Source organism: Cyclopterus lumpus, chromosome 14 (assembly GCF_009769545.1).
Source record: "Cyclopterus lumpus isolate fCycLum1 chromosome 14, fCycLum1.pri, whole genome shotgun sequence".
NCBI lineage: Eukaryota > Metazoa > Chordata > Actinopteri > Perciformes > Cyclopteridae > Cyclopterus > Cyclopterus lumpus.
The window spans coordinates 8,690,500-8,709,045 of NC_046979.1; the positions used below are offsets into that span (position 1 = coordinate 8,690,500).

Sequence of the window (18,546 nt, forward strand, 5' to 3'; positions counted from 1 at the left end):
CAGGGCAGCTCTAACTACGTAAATTCCCTTTTACGGGGCTAATCAGGATTAAACTGCTGCAGGGATGTGATCACGTTCAGACGGGAAGAGAGCGGATAAGGATGCACAAGGACAGTTGCTATGAAAGGTACCATTTGAAGTTATTGATTTGTTCCCCCGGTCACACATGTTAGTGCTCATTTGCATGACCTTGTGCTGGTAATATTAACATCCATGCAGGGCGTACCCATCATTAACTTGCAGATTCCAATGTATTTTTAAACACTGGTTAAACAATTAGCCGGCCTTGGTGTTAACGGCACTTCTCTTCTACGAGTGTAGAATGCTGAAAATGAATGAATTTGTAATTCTGCTGTTACCATTTAACAGTTCAGTGATGTCAACAGATCTGCCTCTCAAACATGTCAATGTAAACATTGGATGTTAAATAATGGCGAGAAAATATTAACTTTTTGCTTTCCATTTACTGTCTATACCTTCCAACATTACTTAATTCCTTGACCTTTCTTTCCCTCTAGTTCTTATTCTTCACGCACTATCTGTGGATCTTTCTCAGCTTGCCATCACTCCAGCACAGTGAGGAGAAAAGGTGTTGTCTTCGTAATAAATTGTAGCATTGGGCATTTCATGGACGCATTAGGGTAAAATGCCTTGCAGTGCCAGGGCATAATCCATATTTCTGGCACGGTTGTCTCCAGTGGAAAATAGCCTGCAAACCCTTTGGTGCCACATTCTCTCCATTCAGATACATTTGTCATGCACCGGGCAGCAGGTCATGTGGTCTTTAAAGGCCATATTGTGGGCGTTTAAATGTATATGTCGAGTCAACTGTGGTGGATTTGAGCTCAAATGTGGGTGGAAAACAATCAAGTCAAATTGCACACATTGTGAAAGGATAGGTTCACATTTTTTTAAGAGTATCTCAAAACAAATTATCAGATGCCCAGTGAAACAAACAGACAGAGGAAATCCCTTCCTGATTACATTACATTACATGTCATTTAGCTGATGCTTTTATCCAAAGCGACTTACAATAAGTGCATTAAACCATGAGTCCAAACTCAGAACAACAAGAATCAAGCAAGTACAATTTTTTCAATAACGTTAAACTACAAAGTGCTATCAGTAAGAGACATTTAAGTGCTACCAAAGTGCTACTACGGCGCTACCTTCCCTATTCAAGGTATAGTCGAAAAAGATGTGTTTTTAGTTTGCGACGGAAGATGTAGAGACTTTCTGCTGTCCTGATGTCAATGGGGAGCTTGTTCCACCACTGAGAAGCCAGCACAGCAAACAGTCGTGACTTTGTTGAGTGTTTAGCTCGAAGTGAAGGAGCTACAAGCCAATTGGCAGCTACAAGCCAATTGGCAGAAGCCGAGCGAATGTTTGACCATGTCCTGGATGTAGACCGGACCCGATCTGTTCGCAGCACGGTACGCAAGTACCAATGTTTTGAAGCGGATGCGGGCGGCCACCGGTAACCAGTGAAGGTCGCGGAGGAGCAGAGTAGTGTGGGTAAATTTCGGGAGGTTGAAGACCAGTCGAGCAGCTGCATTCTGGATGAGCTGTAGAGGTCGAATGACATTAGCAGGTAGACCTGCCAGGAGGGAGTTGCAATAGTCTAGCCGGGAGATGACCAGAGCCTGGACCAGAACCTGTGCCGCCTTCTGAGTGAGAAGAGGTCGTATTCTCCTGATGTTGTACAGCATGTACCTACAGGAGCGTGTTATTGCGGTAATGTTGGCAGTCTGGGAAAGTTGACTGTCGAGTGTCACACCGAGGTTCCTGCCAGTCAGAGTCGGAGCCAACACTGAGTTGTTGAAGTTAATAGTCAGGTCGTGGGTGGGAGAGCCTTTTCCTGGAAGGAGGAGAAGTTCAGTCTTGTCCGGGTTAATTTTCAGGTGGTGTGCGGACATCCACTGAGAGATGTCAGTCAGACAGGCAGAGATTCGTGCTGCTACCTGTGTTTCAGATTGGGGATACAAGAGGAACAATTGAGTGTCGTCAGCATAGCTGTGGTAGGTGAAGCCATGCGAGCGAATGACAGAGCCGAGAGAGTCGGTGTACAGAGAGAAGAGAAGAGGACCAAGGACTGAGCCCTGAGGGACCCCAGTAGTCAGAGGAGAAGGCTCAGACACAGATCCTCTCCAGGTTACCCGGTAAGTGCGGTCGGTGAGGTAGGATGAGAAGAGTGAGAGTGCGGTGCCTGAGATACCCAGGTCCTGGAGGGAGGAAATAAGGATCTGGTGGTTCACTGTGTCAAAGGCAGCGGAAAGGTCTAGAAGGATAAGGACAGAGGAGAGAGAGGCCCCTCTAGCAGTGTGAAGCTGCTCAGAGACAGCAAGGAGGGCAGTCTCTGTTGAGTGGCCTGCCTTGAATCCAGACTGGTGGGGGTATAGAAGGTTGTTGCTGTGGAGATAGGAGGAGACTTGGTTAAAGATAGCTTGCTCTAGAGTTTTGGAAAGGAAGGGGAGGAGAGAGACAGGTCTGTAGTTATTGACTTCAGACCGGTCGAGAGTGGGTTTCTTCAGGAGAGGGTTGACTCTTGCCTCCTTCAGAGAGTTAGGGAAACAGCCGGTTGAGAGGGAGGTGTTAATAAGATGGGTGAGAAAGGGAAGAAGGTCAGGAGCAATAGACTGGAGAATGTGAGACGGGATGGGGTCAAGGGGGCAGGTGGTTGGGCGGGCAGAGGTTACCAAGGTAAGAACTTGATTGGGAGGATAAAGGGGGATAAAAGAGGAAAACGAGGGGGAAGAAGAGTTACTGGAGGTGTAGTTATAGAAGATGGATTAGTAAATGAGGAGCGTATGTCGTCTATCTTTTTTGTAAAGTAGTCAACAAAGTGGCTTGGTAGAAGGGTGGAGGGAGGGGGGGACCAGGGGGGTCAAGGAGGTTAGAAAAAATAGAAAAGAGCTTTTTGGGGTTAGACAAAGAGGATTCGATTCTGGATTGGTAGAATTGAGGCGTTGACTTTCTGAGTGAATCAAGTGGGTATCTTCTGAAGTTACGGTCTTTATAGTGAACGTAGTAGTTTAATAATACAATTCACTGTCTCTCCATGTAATGCCTCAGCGACTACGGGTTTGGACCCAAAAGCAGGACACAGATACCAAACAGATACACACAAAAGTCTGTCTCCACTTGTAGTCAAAAACACAAACAGTGGTCAGAAAACCAAGCAGGCAAACAACAATAGACAAATTTACCAAGGCAGAAGTCCAAGGTACAGGCAGATGATCATGCAGCCAGGCAGCGGGCAGAGGAATAGGCTGGAACACTTAAAGAGGAATTCGTAAGACCACAATAGCGGAAATGGGCTGGTTTATACACTGCAAGGGTAAAGAGGGAAATGGGAACAGGTGAGCAGGTGGGTGGGGTAGTACGATAATGGAGGAATTGAGAACAGGCATTAATGCAGGACAGGAGGAAGTGGCAGGGTCTGAAACGACACTAAAGTTAATATGCAGTTAGATGAACAGGCTGGGAGAGAGAAATGGTAAGAAACGGGCTGATATGGTGACGCTCCACAGCTCAGCAAGGAAAAACTGGAAACACATTGAGGACATTTTGTCCTAAAAGGACTGTAACATTGAGAGATACCTACTTGATGACTTCTTATCACTTTCATTGAAAGTACATTAGGAAGGGATCTTTAAGCGGCTGGGTTAAACCTGGATTCAATAAAATAAAGCAAAATCTGTTTCAGGTTTGGCACCTGAGTTTTGTTTTGACTGAGAAATAGAGTTAACTTTGAAATAGCTGTTTCCAAACATATTGTTCCATGTCATGCATTCATGTCATATTCTTTGCAACATGTTTAAATATATATTGTGAACAGCAGTCTGTTATTAATTATGTGTGTTATATTGTCTCATGTCATTAGCATGTGGATCACAGAGGTCCACCCAGTTGTCTGTTTCAATAGGAATCTTACAGACCTGACGCATACAGCAGTGCATCAGTCTTGTCATCTCAAAATAACTGTTGGGTGTCTCGGCAAGACGCAGTGACTGGCACCCAAAATATTATGTAGTTTGCTGCAGCAGAATGTGAGATTAGCCGTGGACAGACACAGAGGTGCACACACACTCAGTCACACACATGACCAAAGACTCCTTGGCGGAGATACAAAAACAAAAACAACTCACCACAAGGCCCGTCAAGTAGATGTAGTGTTAATATCATGCAGAGGATGAACACTATCCAAGTGTTCCCACCTTCCTGTCTGTCATGTTTAACATCTGAGGAGCTCCATACACTATGGCTATCATTTGATTTCCCCTGTACTTGAGTCTCTGTTTCTCTGAGCCTCTCACCTTGTCTTCTCTCTGTCTGATCTTCGCCTGCTTGTTCCCTTTTTCACATTGTTCCACCAGATGTCTACTTTGAAATGTCAACTTTTCCTCCCTTTCAGATTGTCAATGACACTCTGAGAAGAGGATGTAGAGCAGGTCGGTGGCTTCATCTTCCTTTCCCCTCTCATCTCTGTTTTACATAAATATTTGTCAGTCTATCTTTGCCACTATCTGTTTCTGTCTTGCTATTTCCATCCTGGTCTTTCTTCCTGTCTATTCTTTTGGTCTCCCCCGTCGCTTTTCTGTACTTTACACAGCCTTTCGCTTTCCTCGCACAGCTCTTAGCTGTACTAACAAAAGGATGACTGATGTAGGTGTTGGCTGGGAGATGGAGCTCATCATTTATTTTCGTTTTTTCTGCGGGGCTACCCTCGGGCCAGACGCACTTCGACCACAGATGTCACCATGAGTGCTTTTAGTCCATGCTGAACTGGCACACATGCGCACGGTACTGCATCCATACGCATATGCACAAATGGACTACTACACACTCCTCCCGTCCCACTGCTGCCTCTGACAGACTGATGTTTCCTGGTGTCCCATGGAGTCGAAGTCAAAACAATACCCTCTAATTGAATCCCCTGTGTTGCTCTCTCTTGAAGGGCATGTGCTCCTTTGGTGCATTTGCTTGTCTGTCTTTCTTTCTTCTATATGTCTCTTTACCTGGCCCTCTGTCTTTTTTTACCCTCTTTCTCCATTTTTTGTTCAAACGTTGTGTCAAGAGGTTGCTTTTGTCAGCGTTCACTATTTGCATGTGTGACTGGTATGGCACACATGTATGAGTTGGGGGAGTATCTCTGCTGGGTAAAATTGTTTAAATCCTTGTGTCCATTTCTCTGCCTGTGGTCACATGTGCAAATGTATGCAAATGCAAATGCACACATGTATTTCTATGTGTACACATGTGTGTCTTGTATATGTGTGACTCCTCAGCCAGTAGGTCTCCTCCATGCCTCATCGCTCTTCTTTGTTTTTCTGTTCGTTTGACTGACATGTCATCCTCAAAAGATGTTTGTAGCGCCTAGGAACTCTAGATTGGACACGCTTGCTCAATCCCAGCCTGGGCTGTGTTTGGAGAGAGACAGGCTGTTTGGTTCTGGTTTATTTATAGTCTTCCGCACTTGTTCACACTGAGGAGACTATGTTTTGATAAGACATCTCACACAGGGAGATCAGGCCCTCAGTAGTTACACATTATCTGTTGTTTTTGTTTTAGTGTTCTCGGATTGGTGAGGTGAGTCAAGTCGGGTCTGGAAAGTTTCCATTATAGGGAGACTTGATGGAGCTTAATGTTTGTTGTTAATGTTTGTTCTTGACACAATCACAGCACGCCACATTGCATTGGAGTACAACAAAATCAAATTTGTAACTTAGCTAATAATTTACAAGTAGGTTACCTCAAACGGGCCAGCAAGGACTTCTTGTTCATCAGCATCACTCACTTCCCTGTTAACTCAAACACATATTCCCAGGGAATGAATTCCATGTTAGTATTTTTATTAGGTGTTCAGCCACTCATTAGCATCTTTCAAGAGATGGCAATCTCCAGAGATTGTGTGAGAAAGTATTGGACGGATTGCAATGACTTATTGTTCAGACATTCATAGTACCCAGGGGAAGATACTAATGACTGTGGCGACCCCCTGACTATTCCACTATTGGATGGATTGCAGTGAAAGTCTGCACACACATTAATTTCCTCATCAGAATGAATTATATTCACTTTAGCCTTCCCTTAACTTTTCACTAGGTCAGCATTTCGATCTTCCAATACTTGTGTTCATAAATAAATGCTTGCAAAGCCAATGACTTTTCCATCAGCTTCAACTGGATTTTATGTTTAGTGCAAATAGTAATTCTAACACAACCCTTTAAGATTGTGAACATGGTCCACATTACAGTTGTGTAACATCTGTAGTATTGTCATTGTGAGCATGTTCGCCTGCTGATGTTTTTAACTCAAAGCACCACTGTACGAGTAAAACGTGTCAGAGCAGCTGGCATGGCCGAAGACTCTGAAATAAACACTATGATCATTCAAAGTGTTGGAGGTTTGAAGGAATCTTCAGGCTTTGACTACTGTTCTCTTTTCACAATGGAGGCAGTTCAGTTTTAATTTTATAGCGATAAGGTGGGTGGCAAAGTGTATTGCATGTATATCATCCAAAACAACAAATTAAGCATGCAGTTTTCCCTGTACAATGCAATGTAACTCTTAAAAAACACTGTATGTAATGTCTGATCATTTTGAAGCATGTGGGTGGGGGCGAGAGTGGAGTGAGTGATGTGGACAGGTGAAAAAGAGCAGTAACCCACCCGCCTGTAAAGAAAATCCTCTGCTCATATCTCTAAGTGACGACTGTGACAGGCACACACACTCATCTAGAGGTCTGCGATAAGGTAATCCGGGGGGGGGGGCTAGTATGCTGCTATCATGCTGAATGATGGAAACCAGCTTTCATCTTTCAACTCTCTCCACCTGTATACATATAACTGTCTCTCCTTCACACACAAACACAGCTTATCATTCTGAAGGATTAATAAGCTTGTGAGTATATGTAGGTGGTGAGAAGAAACCTCAACCCCACAAAGATAAGCAGTTGAATATTTTAGCTTCAGCCAGTAGGCAGGTGTAATGTGATTCAATCACAGTTCTAATTTAATTCTCTACATGGTTCTCTGGAGGTTGCACATTATTCAAGGGCATTTCGAAATGAAGCGGAGGAACATTTACACACAAACACACACACACACGCACACACACAACCAGAACACACAGACACACACCATGACAGATGGACTTTGGCTAAATAAAAAAATGTCCAACAATATACTAAATGTCAGAGGCCCCTCATCTGTGAGACGTGTTTTTGTGTTTGTGTGTGTGTGTGTGATAATGAGCTCCACAGAGCTATTAGTTGTTTTGATGTTCCATTCTATTAAAAACTAGTGCATTTAGCACCATGCAAATTATTTTGTGGGTACTTTGTGTGTGTGTGTGCATTCAGTGCATCGTCATTTTATATGTTGCTAATTATAATTTTTTTAATGTTTTAGACATGGATTAAATAGTGTTCCATTCAGAGGACCTTATTCTGAAAAACATAGAACAGGAAGCCTGCAGGTTAATCTCTTTGTAATTCTTTGAAAATTCCTGAAGAAGCAGTACATCTGGTGTGATTACGTGGAAAAACTCACATCCACAAATATAAAGCAATAGTTTAAAGGGCCACTTGTTCTAAAGTATAGTTATATGTTTGTTGTTTACCATATTTATCTATTATTGCACAATGTTATTATATTTTCATTGTAATAGTTTTATTCTATGTCTATGTTTATTGTTATGCACCTTTCACCGAGTCAATTCCTTCTACTGTATGTGCAACGTACTTGGATAATAAATGATTCTGATTCTGATTGAACATTGACTGACAACACTTGAGCTAAACAGAACAAAGTTCAGCATACTCAGGATGTTCTTAAAGTATTATTATTATTATTAGAATTACTTCAACCACCATGGCAGCTGTCACGTTGGAAATAGATGATTCATCAGACCATATTATTGTTTTTCATTGCTCATAGTTTCAGGTTTGCACCCCAGACACAGATCAGAGGCCCTGGGGGTCAAGGGGCCCCTACAAGCAAGAGCATCTGTGTGATAGGACTGCTCTTCAGATGTCTCATTGCACAGTGAAATAACATAAAAATATTCATTTTAAAGTTACCACAAGAAAGAAGCCATCGTGACACCTTCAAACAAAGTGTCTATCCCCTCAGGTTTTCTGCTGGACGTTTACAAGTAGTGCTCCGTACTGACAATATTGGTCCTCCAAGCCTGCAGGGAGAAATAAATCAGGACCTTATTCTGAAAAACACAGAACAGGCATCCTGCAGCTTGATGGTAATTCTTAGGAAATCCAGATATTGAATCAAGTTTCATCACTGGATGAATACTTGATTAAGGTCATGTCCCTTACATTGCTTATTTATTAACACTGTCAAGGCTACCAACTAACTTTATCCAGCCGGGCTATGTGCCAATAAACAAGCTGAGGATGGAGAAGACGAATCCCAAAGACTACGCATTGCTTGTTTGCACACTCACTTGCTCGCTCACTCACTCACTCTCTCTCTCTTCCTCTCCGTATCATTTCAACGGCCTTTGCACCGCACACCTACTTATTTTTCCACACTTACTAAGGCACTGCAGACTTTTGACATGTAGTAATCACACACACACACACACACACTTTGGATGTGCCAGATGAAAGAACACCTACATCAATGGCAGGACTGTGGAAGCATGTGTCGTAGAGATAAAAGCATAATGCAACACACGCCAGCCTGTAACAACCCTTCATGTCATGTAAGCTAAGAGGCGAACACAAACTACACAAACATACAGTATACACACTTACTGTATAGGCCATGTGATATTAGGTATGGAGAGACATATAGAATACATGCAGTACAGAACAGCTAATGTGACAGGGCTGACAGATTGGAAATGGCCTGGAGGATGATGTGCAGAAACATTTATTGACTAAGACTACATCATGATGCAACTAACAGATAATGTGGACTAAATATTAGCTAGTTTGTTTACCATGCAAAATCAATGGTACATCAATTATTAACAACAGCGTAAATAAGGGTGTGAGATTGACAGGTATGAAAGTCAGATAGGAAATTCAAAGTAATACATGATTTGGATGTTTAATGTTTTTATCAGGGATATCCATAACATTGCAAAGTACATGATGTTATGCTGATATACTTGCAGAATAAGTAAGATGCCACTTTCCATAGCGTATTTCCTGGCCTACATGTTGACTGACAGTTGTTTTTAAACCTTCATTTATCCGAGTCAATGCAGCACATTTGACCTTTTCCAGCAACCAGTCCTGCACAGATACCCACTGATTGTACAGAGATATTACAGGAAAAAAGCCCCAGAGCAGAAAGTGAAGCATCATTCTGTCAGAGCTGCATGGCATCTCTCCTCCTATGTCACATCAGCCAGCAGTAAATAGAGTGGATAATGAGAAGTTAATCTCCAGGGACAGTGTTAGGTCTCGTCTGCGATGACAGTTTCCACCAGTCTGAGCTGTTATGTGGAGCAACAGAATATTTTTGGAGTCTTATGGAATAATTTATTTTTATTCGTGTTTTGAGTTCTGTTTCCTATGCAAATGTATGTAATGTAATGAAAATGAGAATAAATCCCCCAAATTACTGCCATGCCAGTTGTCATGTCCTAAAGCTGCAGCCTTCTTTTACATTAACTTCATCTGAATGGCAACAAACGGTGTTTTGTTGTTATTTGTTGCCAACGTACTTTGACAGAATGAGGAGCAAACTAATTCTAAAATAACTGCACAATTTTAGAACTAATAGAATGATGTTGGAATGAAAGCTCATATAAATGCTGTATATATGTTTTTACACGTTTGCATTATTATATTCATCAAGTAGTATAAACATAGGTGATACAATAAAACAAATGCATGTGACACTTTAGAAATTCGTATTAGTATGTGTGCTACAAATGGAGATGAAGCCAGGAGGCGTTTAGTTTAGCTCAAAGAAGTACGTTTAAACCATTTCAAAACATGAATGATAACCTGTGATTACACACACAGAATCCAGGAAGTCACTGCTCACCAAGAAATAGCTTGAGAAAAGAATATGTGCATGAGACAAAATCGAAAACCTTAAATATTTATGATGCATTAAGGAGTTGGACCTGGGTTTTCTTCGAGGACAACTTCAGTCCACTTGGATTTGCACTAGATCATACAGTTCTTCATCTGTGTGTCTGATATTTGACAATCTTCACAGGGCAAATAAGTCTTGGTCTTAGAGGGAGAAATGTAGTTCACAGATGTTAAATGGAAATTATGTTTCCATCCCATGACTGGGGAGGCCTGAAGGACACAAGACTTCACTCTGGTGTTATCAAAAAACATATTTGAATTGTGCGTGGGAATATTATCAGCTCGGAGTTATTTCGCTATTAAGCAGAACAATCAGACACAGCTCAACTGGCAGACTGCGTTGAAGATGTAAATGTTTCGAGTTGAAAAATAGATGACTTATCAGATCACAAAATTAGTTTTCATTGCTCATGGATTTAGGTTTGCACCCCTCACATCCATGCAGGGATTTTTGATAGAGCCAATCAGACAGAGATCAGAGGCCCTGGGGGTCAAGGGGCCCCCTACAAGAAGGGTCTCTGTGTGAAGTGACTGCTATTAAGATTCCTCATTGCACAGTGAAATGCCAAAAATACCTTGTGGCCTAAACATGCACTTTGAAGTTGTCACAAGAAATAAGCCATCATGACACCTTCAAATGGAGTGTTTATCCCCTCAGGTTTTCTGTTGGACATTTTGGTCTCCGTACTGACATCATACAATATTGGTCCTCCCAGCCTGCAGGTAGAAATCCATAATCCGTGCTCACATGAAAAATATGCATGTTTTTATAGGGCGAAGATTCAAAAAGCCAGTGGTGGTGTGATCATTTGTGTGTCTGTATGGGGACTCCACAGGGGCTAAAAGAGATGGTGGAAAATGACACTTCTATAGCGAGACGTGAATAAAGCAGCATCACGGCACGACTGAGAGTATTGATGCAGGGCGGCAAGAATAAATCAAGAAAGCTTTACATTCGCTGACATCTGTTTGTTTGAACACCCTCAAAATGTGTTTAATTATAGAGGTGTTCAATAATCACAATTGTACGAGGCCCATGATTATTTTGCCCTCCATTTTTTTCCTATTACCTTGCGCACCAGTTAGATACTTTGAGAATATTTCCACAGTAAATATTTCTGTGGAAGAAATTATCCTGATAATTATCTTTTCTTTTTTGCAACTTTGCTATCTTTCAACAATAAATATGTGTTTTTTTTCCTTCAAGAAACCCTATAAACTATTTGACTTCTGTTTCTTTCCTCCTATTGCTTCAGCTCCCATATAAACGGTCACATCAGACCTCCTTTGAAGTTGACACAAACCCCTAATTGAAATTTCAGTTACATATAAACGGTTTCATCATTTAGTCAAACGTATAAACCCATTCTTCACCTCTGGGTGGTACCTCCAAAATTAACATGGGACCAAAACTAATCTGCAGCTATTAATATAAACAATGTCATGTAACTTAATTAATCATCAACTGCTTTAATGTTTTCAAACATGATTTTTTCTAAAAATACATCCAAATAATCAAATATGAACCATGATAAAATTGTAAACATTGCTCATATTTGTTTATTTAAATGAATGCCAGAGGAAATTAAAGCCATCTGCCATATTTTCTAGTTCTGATTACTGCCACTCTTTAATGACCTCAAAGGACCGACAGCTTACATGGTGGGAAAAAAAAGGATCCTCCCTTTTCTTGTCAGAGAGGAATATAGTCCTGGCGTGGAACAAACACTACCAAAGCAAGCAAATCTCTAGTATTATAATCCCTGAGTACGCCAGTGGTTTTTGAAGTCAAATCATAGAATGAAATCCTCCTCCTCTGTCTTTCGGGAAGAAAAATCTATAAAACCGTCTGCTTAGTCTGAGGAGCAGTTCCAAGCTTCCATCATCCCGCACAAACACACAACCCAAAACAGGACGACTCCACTCAGTGGCAGAGCCCACCGACTCCCATACAAACTACCAAGGCTTCTACAGCTGTAGCTGCAGGCGAACCAGCAGCTCAATGCCCCCCGCCTCCCCGCATGACGACGATGATGATGATGATTGTGTGTGTGTGGTCTGTGTAAGAGAAAGACAGAATTAAAAAACAGAGCGAGACATAGGAAGGGCAAGGATTAAACAAAAGAGTAACACAGAGAAAATGATATGAAAAGAGAAAGAGAGAGAGAGAGAGAGAGAGAGAGAGAGGGGAAGTGTGTGTTATGCAAACCCCAGGTGGTGCTTGTTGTCCTGGATAGAAGTATCACCAGGGGGACAAGTGCTCCGGCTTTGCCGGTCCCTCCACACCTCTCTCTTTCCTTCTCTCGCCTCTCTTTATTCACAAACATACACACAAGCAGCAGTCGGGAAGACGGGAAATAAGTAAAAGAGGGCAAAGGGAGGAGAAGAAATGAAATGATTGAGGAGAAAGGGAGGAATGGAGGGAAGGCAAGAATGAAAAGACCATCGAGAGGAAAATGCATGCAGGAGGTAGAGACGACAGAGAGGAAAAAGGGAAGTGAAAGCCATTAAAAAGCTGTATCAGAAATGTCAGTGTGTAGTTTGGGGAAGCAACAAACACTCACACCTTCAGCTGGTTGTTATTCAGTCACGTGGGAAGCTCGGGAGGGCATGATCTATTCCCTCCCTGTGCTATGTTTTGTATGTCATCTGTTTACTGGTGGTTACTGTGCACCAGTAACCCTGTGCAATGAGCACAATCATGGGGAAAGCCTTTTTGGATACATACTGCATATATCACACACATATACACACCCACAGCTCCCAGCGGGGCTGTTGTCGATAACAGCCTGTACTCTACACCTGATGTGTCTGTGGGGATAGTCGTCTCCATGCTGAAACAGCAGGAAAGAACATCAGCGCAGGTGTTTTATGATCCTTGTCCGACTGCTGAATTAGGATGGGCTTCACTGTTTCAAATCTTGACCTCTACGACTGATGTGGAAGTCCCAAATCTGACCTCAGATCAGCACTTAAGACCGAGCAGCTGTGGGAATAGAAACAGACAGCAGGGGTCCAGATATGGGACAACACTGCCCCCTAAAGGTTCAGTCATGGAAGTGTATCCGGTAGATGACGTAAGGCCAGGCTGTGTCAGTGTGTGAGACGATATAGTAAATGTACAAGATGTAAATAGGTTTGAGGTTTAACTGGAAGCACACACAAGGGTTCCTCGTTTCATTCGTTGTATTTGGGGTTTGATTCCATGAAACAGCAGTAAATCCAATGTGGCATAAATAAAGGGTCAGTCCCCCCCAAAGTAGATTAAAATAAATAGCTTGAACTGACCCTTTAATAGTAGAACTGTGGGGCTTACTCTGGACATACAATATGAATTGCTTAAGGAGGGAAAAAAAACAAAAAAACATTTTAACGGGGCTTTGGAGAATAGATAAATGTTCCTTGTTATGGTAGCGACTACTTCGAAGCAGTTTGAAAATAAATATAGATAAATCTATGTGTAAATATAGATATAAAGGTTGCACGAGCATGTAGGACATTTTAAGGGTGTATTTGATTTGCAAAGCAAATAGCTTTTCAATTTACCAACCCAATTTAAAGCTATTGATGCAGAAGCAATAACATTTGGTCATTGCACAGGGAGGCAGAGATGTTACCACAGTGCCCGAAGGCAGCTCTGCTCGAGGCAGATCCCGCTCACTAACAACCCCCAGGTGGCAGAGAGCAGTGGAGCTGCAGCAAGATTTATCCAACCAGGGCTGCTCAGGAAACACTGGGGCCTAATGCAGACAGAAGAAAGATACTGCGGACCTTATTACCGCTGTGGCCATGTGCAACTTACAGTATGTCACAGCTGCCATGCAACTCACAAGGATTTTCACTTCAACAGGTAAGTGAGGACAGGCAATAAAGCAACATGCAACTTGTAAACAGCAACTCACAGCATAAGGATGGCAGCTATTGGAGCTTATCCGGGGTAGTTTTATTGATCTCTACCAGTAAATTGTAAATTGACAACAACAAAAAATAATGTACACTTTGAATTGCTATGATTTAAACAAATATGTATTTTCAAGCAGCAGATTAACTGTACAGTCAGTAAAATATGATTAGATTTTATTATTCGCATCTCTGTCTCTCTCCTTTTTGAGACGAAATCCATTTTCTCTTCCCCATTTCATTTGAAGCAGCTGCCAGGTAGGGGACCACATCCGTAAGAGTTAACAAATTACATATTTGCCCTTTGAGGACCTGCTTTGTGTAGAAATGGTTGGCATTTCAGGTTCACAGCAATCAGAGCTGGATTGATAATATGAATGAATGCCTGAGGTGAACTAAAGAACAGAGGGATAAAGGAATATCAGAAATATGGAAATGGACGTTATTACCATCAGACTTTACTTGAACTGTTGACCTGTAATCGGAGCAATGCCGTGGCCTGTTTGTAATCAGAGAAGTGGTTCTGCATACTGAACGGAGACTCGCACACTTGCTTTCATTCCACACGCTGAAACGAAGAAAACAACTGTCAAAATCAATGAGGTGTTCTGAAACCAAATGGCTGAGCACACTCGGCTTTTATGTGGTTCACCTGCTTTACTTGGATTTAGTTTTAAATGTGATGCTGAAAATTAGATTCAGTAGTCTGATTTGCTCACAGTGTCCTGAATGTCCCATGTCAGTTCAATTTGTCCATCAAGGTCTAGAAAGGTTTATGTTCCCTCGCTTCATCTCCCCCTCGTGTCTGAGAGAGACTAGACACATTGTCTGGTGACCTTTAGAATGCGAGGCAACAAATCAAAGGGTCGGTTCAACCAAATCACTTTTCTCGCTTCGTTTGTCCCACTTTCTTTTAAAGAAATTGTCGCTGTGAGCTGTTGACTACCTTGGAGTTAAGATTGAATTAATTCCATGCGGTAAGAAATAAAGAAACGTTTTGAAAGTCTCTGTTGTCTGACCGAGTCGTACCAGCGACAGCTACTGAAACCGGAAAGAAGTGTTGCCAGCTGCTTTTCACCCAACTCAGAATGTAGCGGATGAATTCTTGCCTCTGTAAGAAAAGTAAAATATTGCAAACAAGTCTATTTATAATATCCTCTCTAAAAAGAGGCCCAACAGCAGTATAAAGGTATATAGGTTTTAATTACAGGCCCTACACACACTGATTCAGACTGTACAGCTCTGGTTGTGTTTGCTGTTTGTTGTGAAATGAAAGGTCAATCTTTGATCAATGATTCATTGTCCAAGGCATTCTCATGGGCCTTTAAAACCTTTTGGTATTGATCGTTTGTGCTATTCATACAGCACGTCTTGTAGTTGGCCCTCTCCCGTCCCTGTTGCATTGTGGAAGGACAGGCCTCGTTTGCTGGCTAGAGTTTCTTCACGAGCATTTGAGGGCAGTGGACACATGATAGGTCTGTGTCTTCATCCTCCGCTTCATCTCTCTTATCATCTGACATACAGCCAGAGGGTAGCAGCAACACACTGTGGTCCAGTCTTCACACACACTTCCCTGTGGATAAGCATGCGGACGGGCACGCACGTGCATGCAAACACACAGAGAAGAAGCACACGTGTAGACGCAACAACGAGCAGGAACACGCCCGGAACCATGAGGTGCATGACATGAAGAGACATGGAAACAGAAATTCACTCGCACGACTTAAAAGTGAACCTGTGAGTGCATTTAGTGATGTTACTGTATCACATATCTACTGGTAGCTATCGGTTTTCCATTTATTGCGGTGTCCAGTTTTAAAGTGTTCTTATTGGTGTGTTCAAGGACGCTCTGACATGAAAACGTCACTTGCTATTGACACGTATGTTTTTTGCATTTGACTAATAGGGGACACACACTCACCCGTATCTTGAACCGCTCCCGGATCCCAACTCGCATGGCAAAAGTGGATCCCGGTAGCAGAGGCATGCAGAGACATTCGCCATACTGGTGAGCTAAACTCAGGTCTAAACAGCACGGCACCAGAGCACCAAGGATACCTGCAAGCACAGGGTAAGCACAATGTGTGTGTGTGTGTGAGCGATGTGTGTTTGCTTGTGAGAGACAAAAATAACACTTAAAATGTTTCTGAGATGCGAAATTGAACGAAAAATAACTAAAGATGATACAAAGAATATGTCATGTTCTGATTGGTGTGTGAGTCAACGGCTTCTGTGGGTTTTTCATATTACATGTAGTCTTGTCTCCGCAGACGTCAAACAGGCCGGAGCTCCAGTCTCCTCCTGTCTGTGTGATGGTGGTGATGGTTGTCGTGGTGATGCCGAGACCGGGCTGTGTGAGTACTGGGTCTGTCACTGCAGGAACATTGTTTGACCTCAAGTCATTTTCACTTCCTGTGGTGACGCCCCCCTCTTTCTCCTTTTGAATTGCTGACGCTGAGCCATGGGTGACTGACAGCCTTGGTCTGAAATTAGATTTTCTTTTTTTATATCACATATTTGTCTTTAGATAGATGGCTGATAAATTAATCATGGCGTGTCAAGCCTCTAACTGGTGCCTTGCTGCAGGCTTGATGTTAAATGAGTCTTAAATTAGACAATTACTCTTTTACTGCTTTCCTGTAGGCAGACATTTGATTTTGTTTCACCTAAATTACCAGAAATGTTAATGAAGGCAAGATAAGTTGACATTTTAGAATGCAGCAATAAGGCATTTAAGAAATGTTACGGTTTGATCTGCATTATCCTTCATCATAGAGACATAAAAAGGAGAAAAAGATTAAGACGAAATGAAGAAGCTAAAAAAAAAAAAACAGAAAGAGAAGTGAGCTGTTTGCTGACATTCAGTGGTGACAACAATGTGTACCGGTAGAGACAAGAAAAAGCACTTACTGGTGTGTGACTGTCATCTGCTCCATTACTAGAAGCTGCTGGCATCCAGAGAGGGGTGAGGCGAAGAGGCGAGAGAGGACAGGGGGAGCAGGGAGTCAGCAGGAATGAGGAGGTGTAGGGGGGAGTGACACTTCCCCAGTGAGAGGGTGTGTGTCGGAGCAGATAAACCAGCAGTCGAATGGCTCGGCCAGAAGCTGTGTGACAGAGATAAGTCTTGTAGTTGCCTTCTGTCTGTGACTTCACTGCGCCCCCGCTAATGTAGCGAATGCAAAGAGGGCAGCTGCACACCGGGGTCCATGAACATGAACGCCTGGTATGAAATAATCAGATGCAAATGCATTTATACAAGGTCGGAACAAGCTGAAATCTTATCACGGGTGATTACTGATTTAAATGGTAGATGGACCTGTACTTTTATAGCGCTTTTCTAGTCTTCCAACCACTCAAAGCATTCACACCCATTCATACACCGATGGGAGGGGCTAAGGTTCCACCTGCCCATCAGGAGTAGCTAACATTCATACACACACATTCATACACCGTAGGCACAGCAACGGGAGCAATTTGGGGTTAAGTGTCTTGACCAAGGACACATCGACATGGACAAGCGGAGCCGGGGATCGAACCGCCAATCCTCTAATTGCAGAACGACCCTGCTCCCCCACTGAGCCACCGTCACCATGATTTACATGATTAGGCTGAAACAGAGATACGCAGCGCTTCTAAAATGTGCACAAATACATGAGAAATTAAGTAAAAAACGACGTATATCAAATTATGGATGTCAAATAAAAGCTCAAACACATTATGTCAATTCTAACAGTTTGTTTGACCTATGATATTCAAAGACGTGCATAATTTAACACAAATAACACTAACAACAGCATACGGTTACACCTACCGGCACACAGAGGCAGAAACACAGACTCAGTGCTGGGAAGTGAAACCAAAGAAATACCCGTGGCTCATATTTAGATGGGATTGTCTGCATTCATGCATTTCCTGCCCTGACTTTAACCTTTACATTTAGACTGATGGTGTGTGTGTGTGTGTGTGTGTGTGTGTGTGTGTGTGTGTGTGTGTGTGTGTGTGTGTGTGTGTGTGTGTGTGTGTGTGTGTGTGTGTGTGTGTGTGTGTGTGTGTGTGTGTGTGTGTGTGTGTGTGTGTGTAACAGAAGAGGAAGTGAGGGGAGCTTTACGTGGTGTAAGAACATGTAATGCAACCATTGTGGGTTTCGAGGCCTAGACAGTTCACTCACATTCACAATGGATCTTAACCCAAAATTGTGAGAAACATGTAATTTAGGATATGAAAGTGAACGCGCTCTCAGGATAGAAAAATAAAGGGTAAACTATTATGGTTGTGTTACTTTGTAGGCTATGCATCACAGAAAGTGGCATCAAAAGGATTACAGTTGAATGGAGTCCTTGAAATAAAAAGTAAATGGAGCCAGAGAGCCACAGAGCCAAACCACTGGAACGGTTCTGAAATAATAATACAATTAAAAAGATGTAATAGATACATTAACTTTAAAATATATATCCATAAACACACGGGTGAAACATGACTGGCCTGGATATTCACTCACTTGCAAGTTGAGCTCCAGCTAGCACCCGTTGTCACGTGACGTCGTTACCGCATCGGTTTTACGGTTCCGACGG

The 18,546-nt window shown here is 42.4% G+C and overlaps 1 protein-coding gene across 3 annotated transcripts; it reads right to left on the reverse strand.

The window, feature by feature from the left end:
• Nucleotides 1–9,060: 9,060 nt before the first annotated feature.
• Nucleotides 9,061–17,883, reverse strand: plac8l1 (PLAC8 like 1). Of its 3 annotated transcripts, XM_034550737.1 has the most exons (6): nucleotides 17,787–17,883; nucleotides 16,886–17,079; nucleotides 16,226–16,458; nucleotides 15,897–16,033; nucleotides 15,005–15,086; nucleotides 9,061–14,811 (listed from the first exon to the last, which is right to left on the reverse strand). In XM_034550737.1, exons 2-6 carry the CDS (start codon nucleotides 16,909–16,911, stop codon nucleotides 14,732–14,734), a joined length of 558 nt encoding a protein of 185 aa, XP_034406628.1. In that variant the 5' UTR covers nucleotides 16,912–17,079; nucleotides 17,787–17,883; the 3' UTR covers nucleotides 9,061–14,731. The 3 variants fall into 3 exon arrangements, with proteins under 3 accessions (XP_034406628.1, XP_034406627.1, XP_034406629.1); XM_034550736.1 differs by lacking the exon at nucleotides 17,787–17,883 and having other exon boundaries at nucleotides 16,886–17,228; XM_034550738.1 differs by lacking the exons at nucleotides 9,061–14,811; nucleotides 15,005–15,086; nucleotides 17,787–17,883 and adding an exon at nucleotides 15,093–15,548 and having other exon boundaries at nucleotides 16,886–17,214.
• Between the last annotated feature and the right edge of the window lie 663 nt (nucleotides 17,884–18,546).

Coding starts and splice junctions, on each gene's coding strand:
- plac8l1 (XM_034550737.1), bottom strand. CDS start 16,911: ATGGAGCAGATGACAGTCACACACCA. Junction 16,034..16,225: donor CTGCGGAGACAAGACTACAT/GTAATATGAAAA, acceptor CTGTGCTTGCAG/GTATCCTTGGTGCTCTGGTG. Junction 15,087..15,896: donor GGGAGCGGTTCAAGATACGG/GTGAGTGTGTGT, acceptor CTTTTCTTACAG/AGGCAAGAATTCATCCGCTA.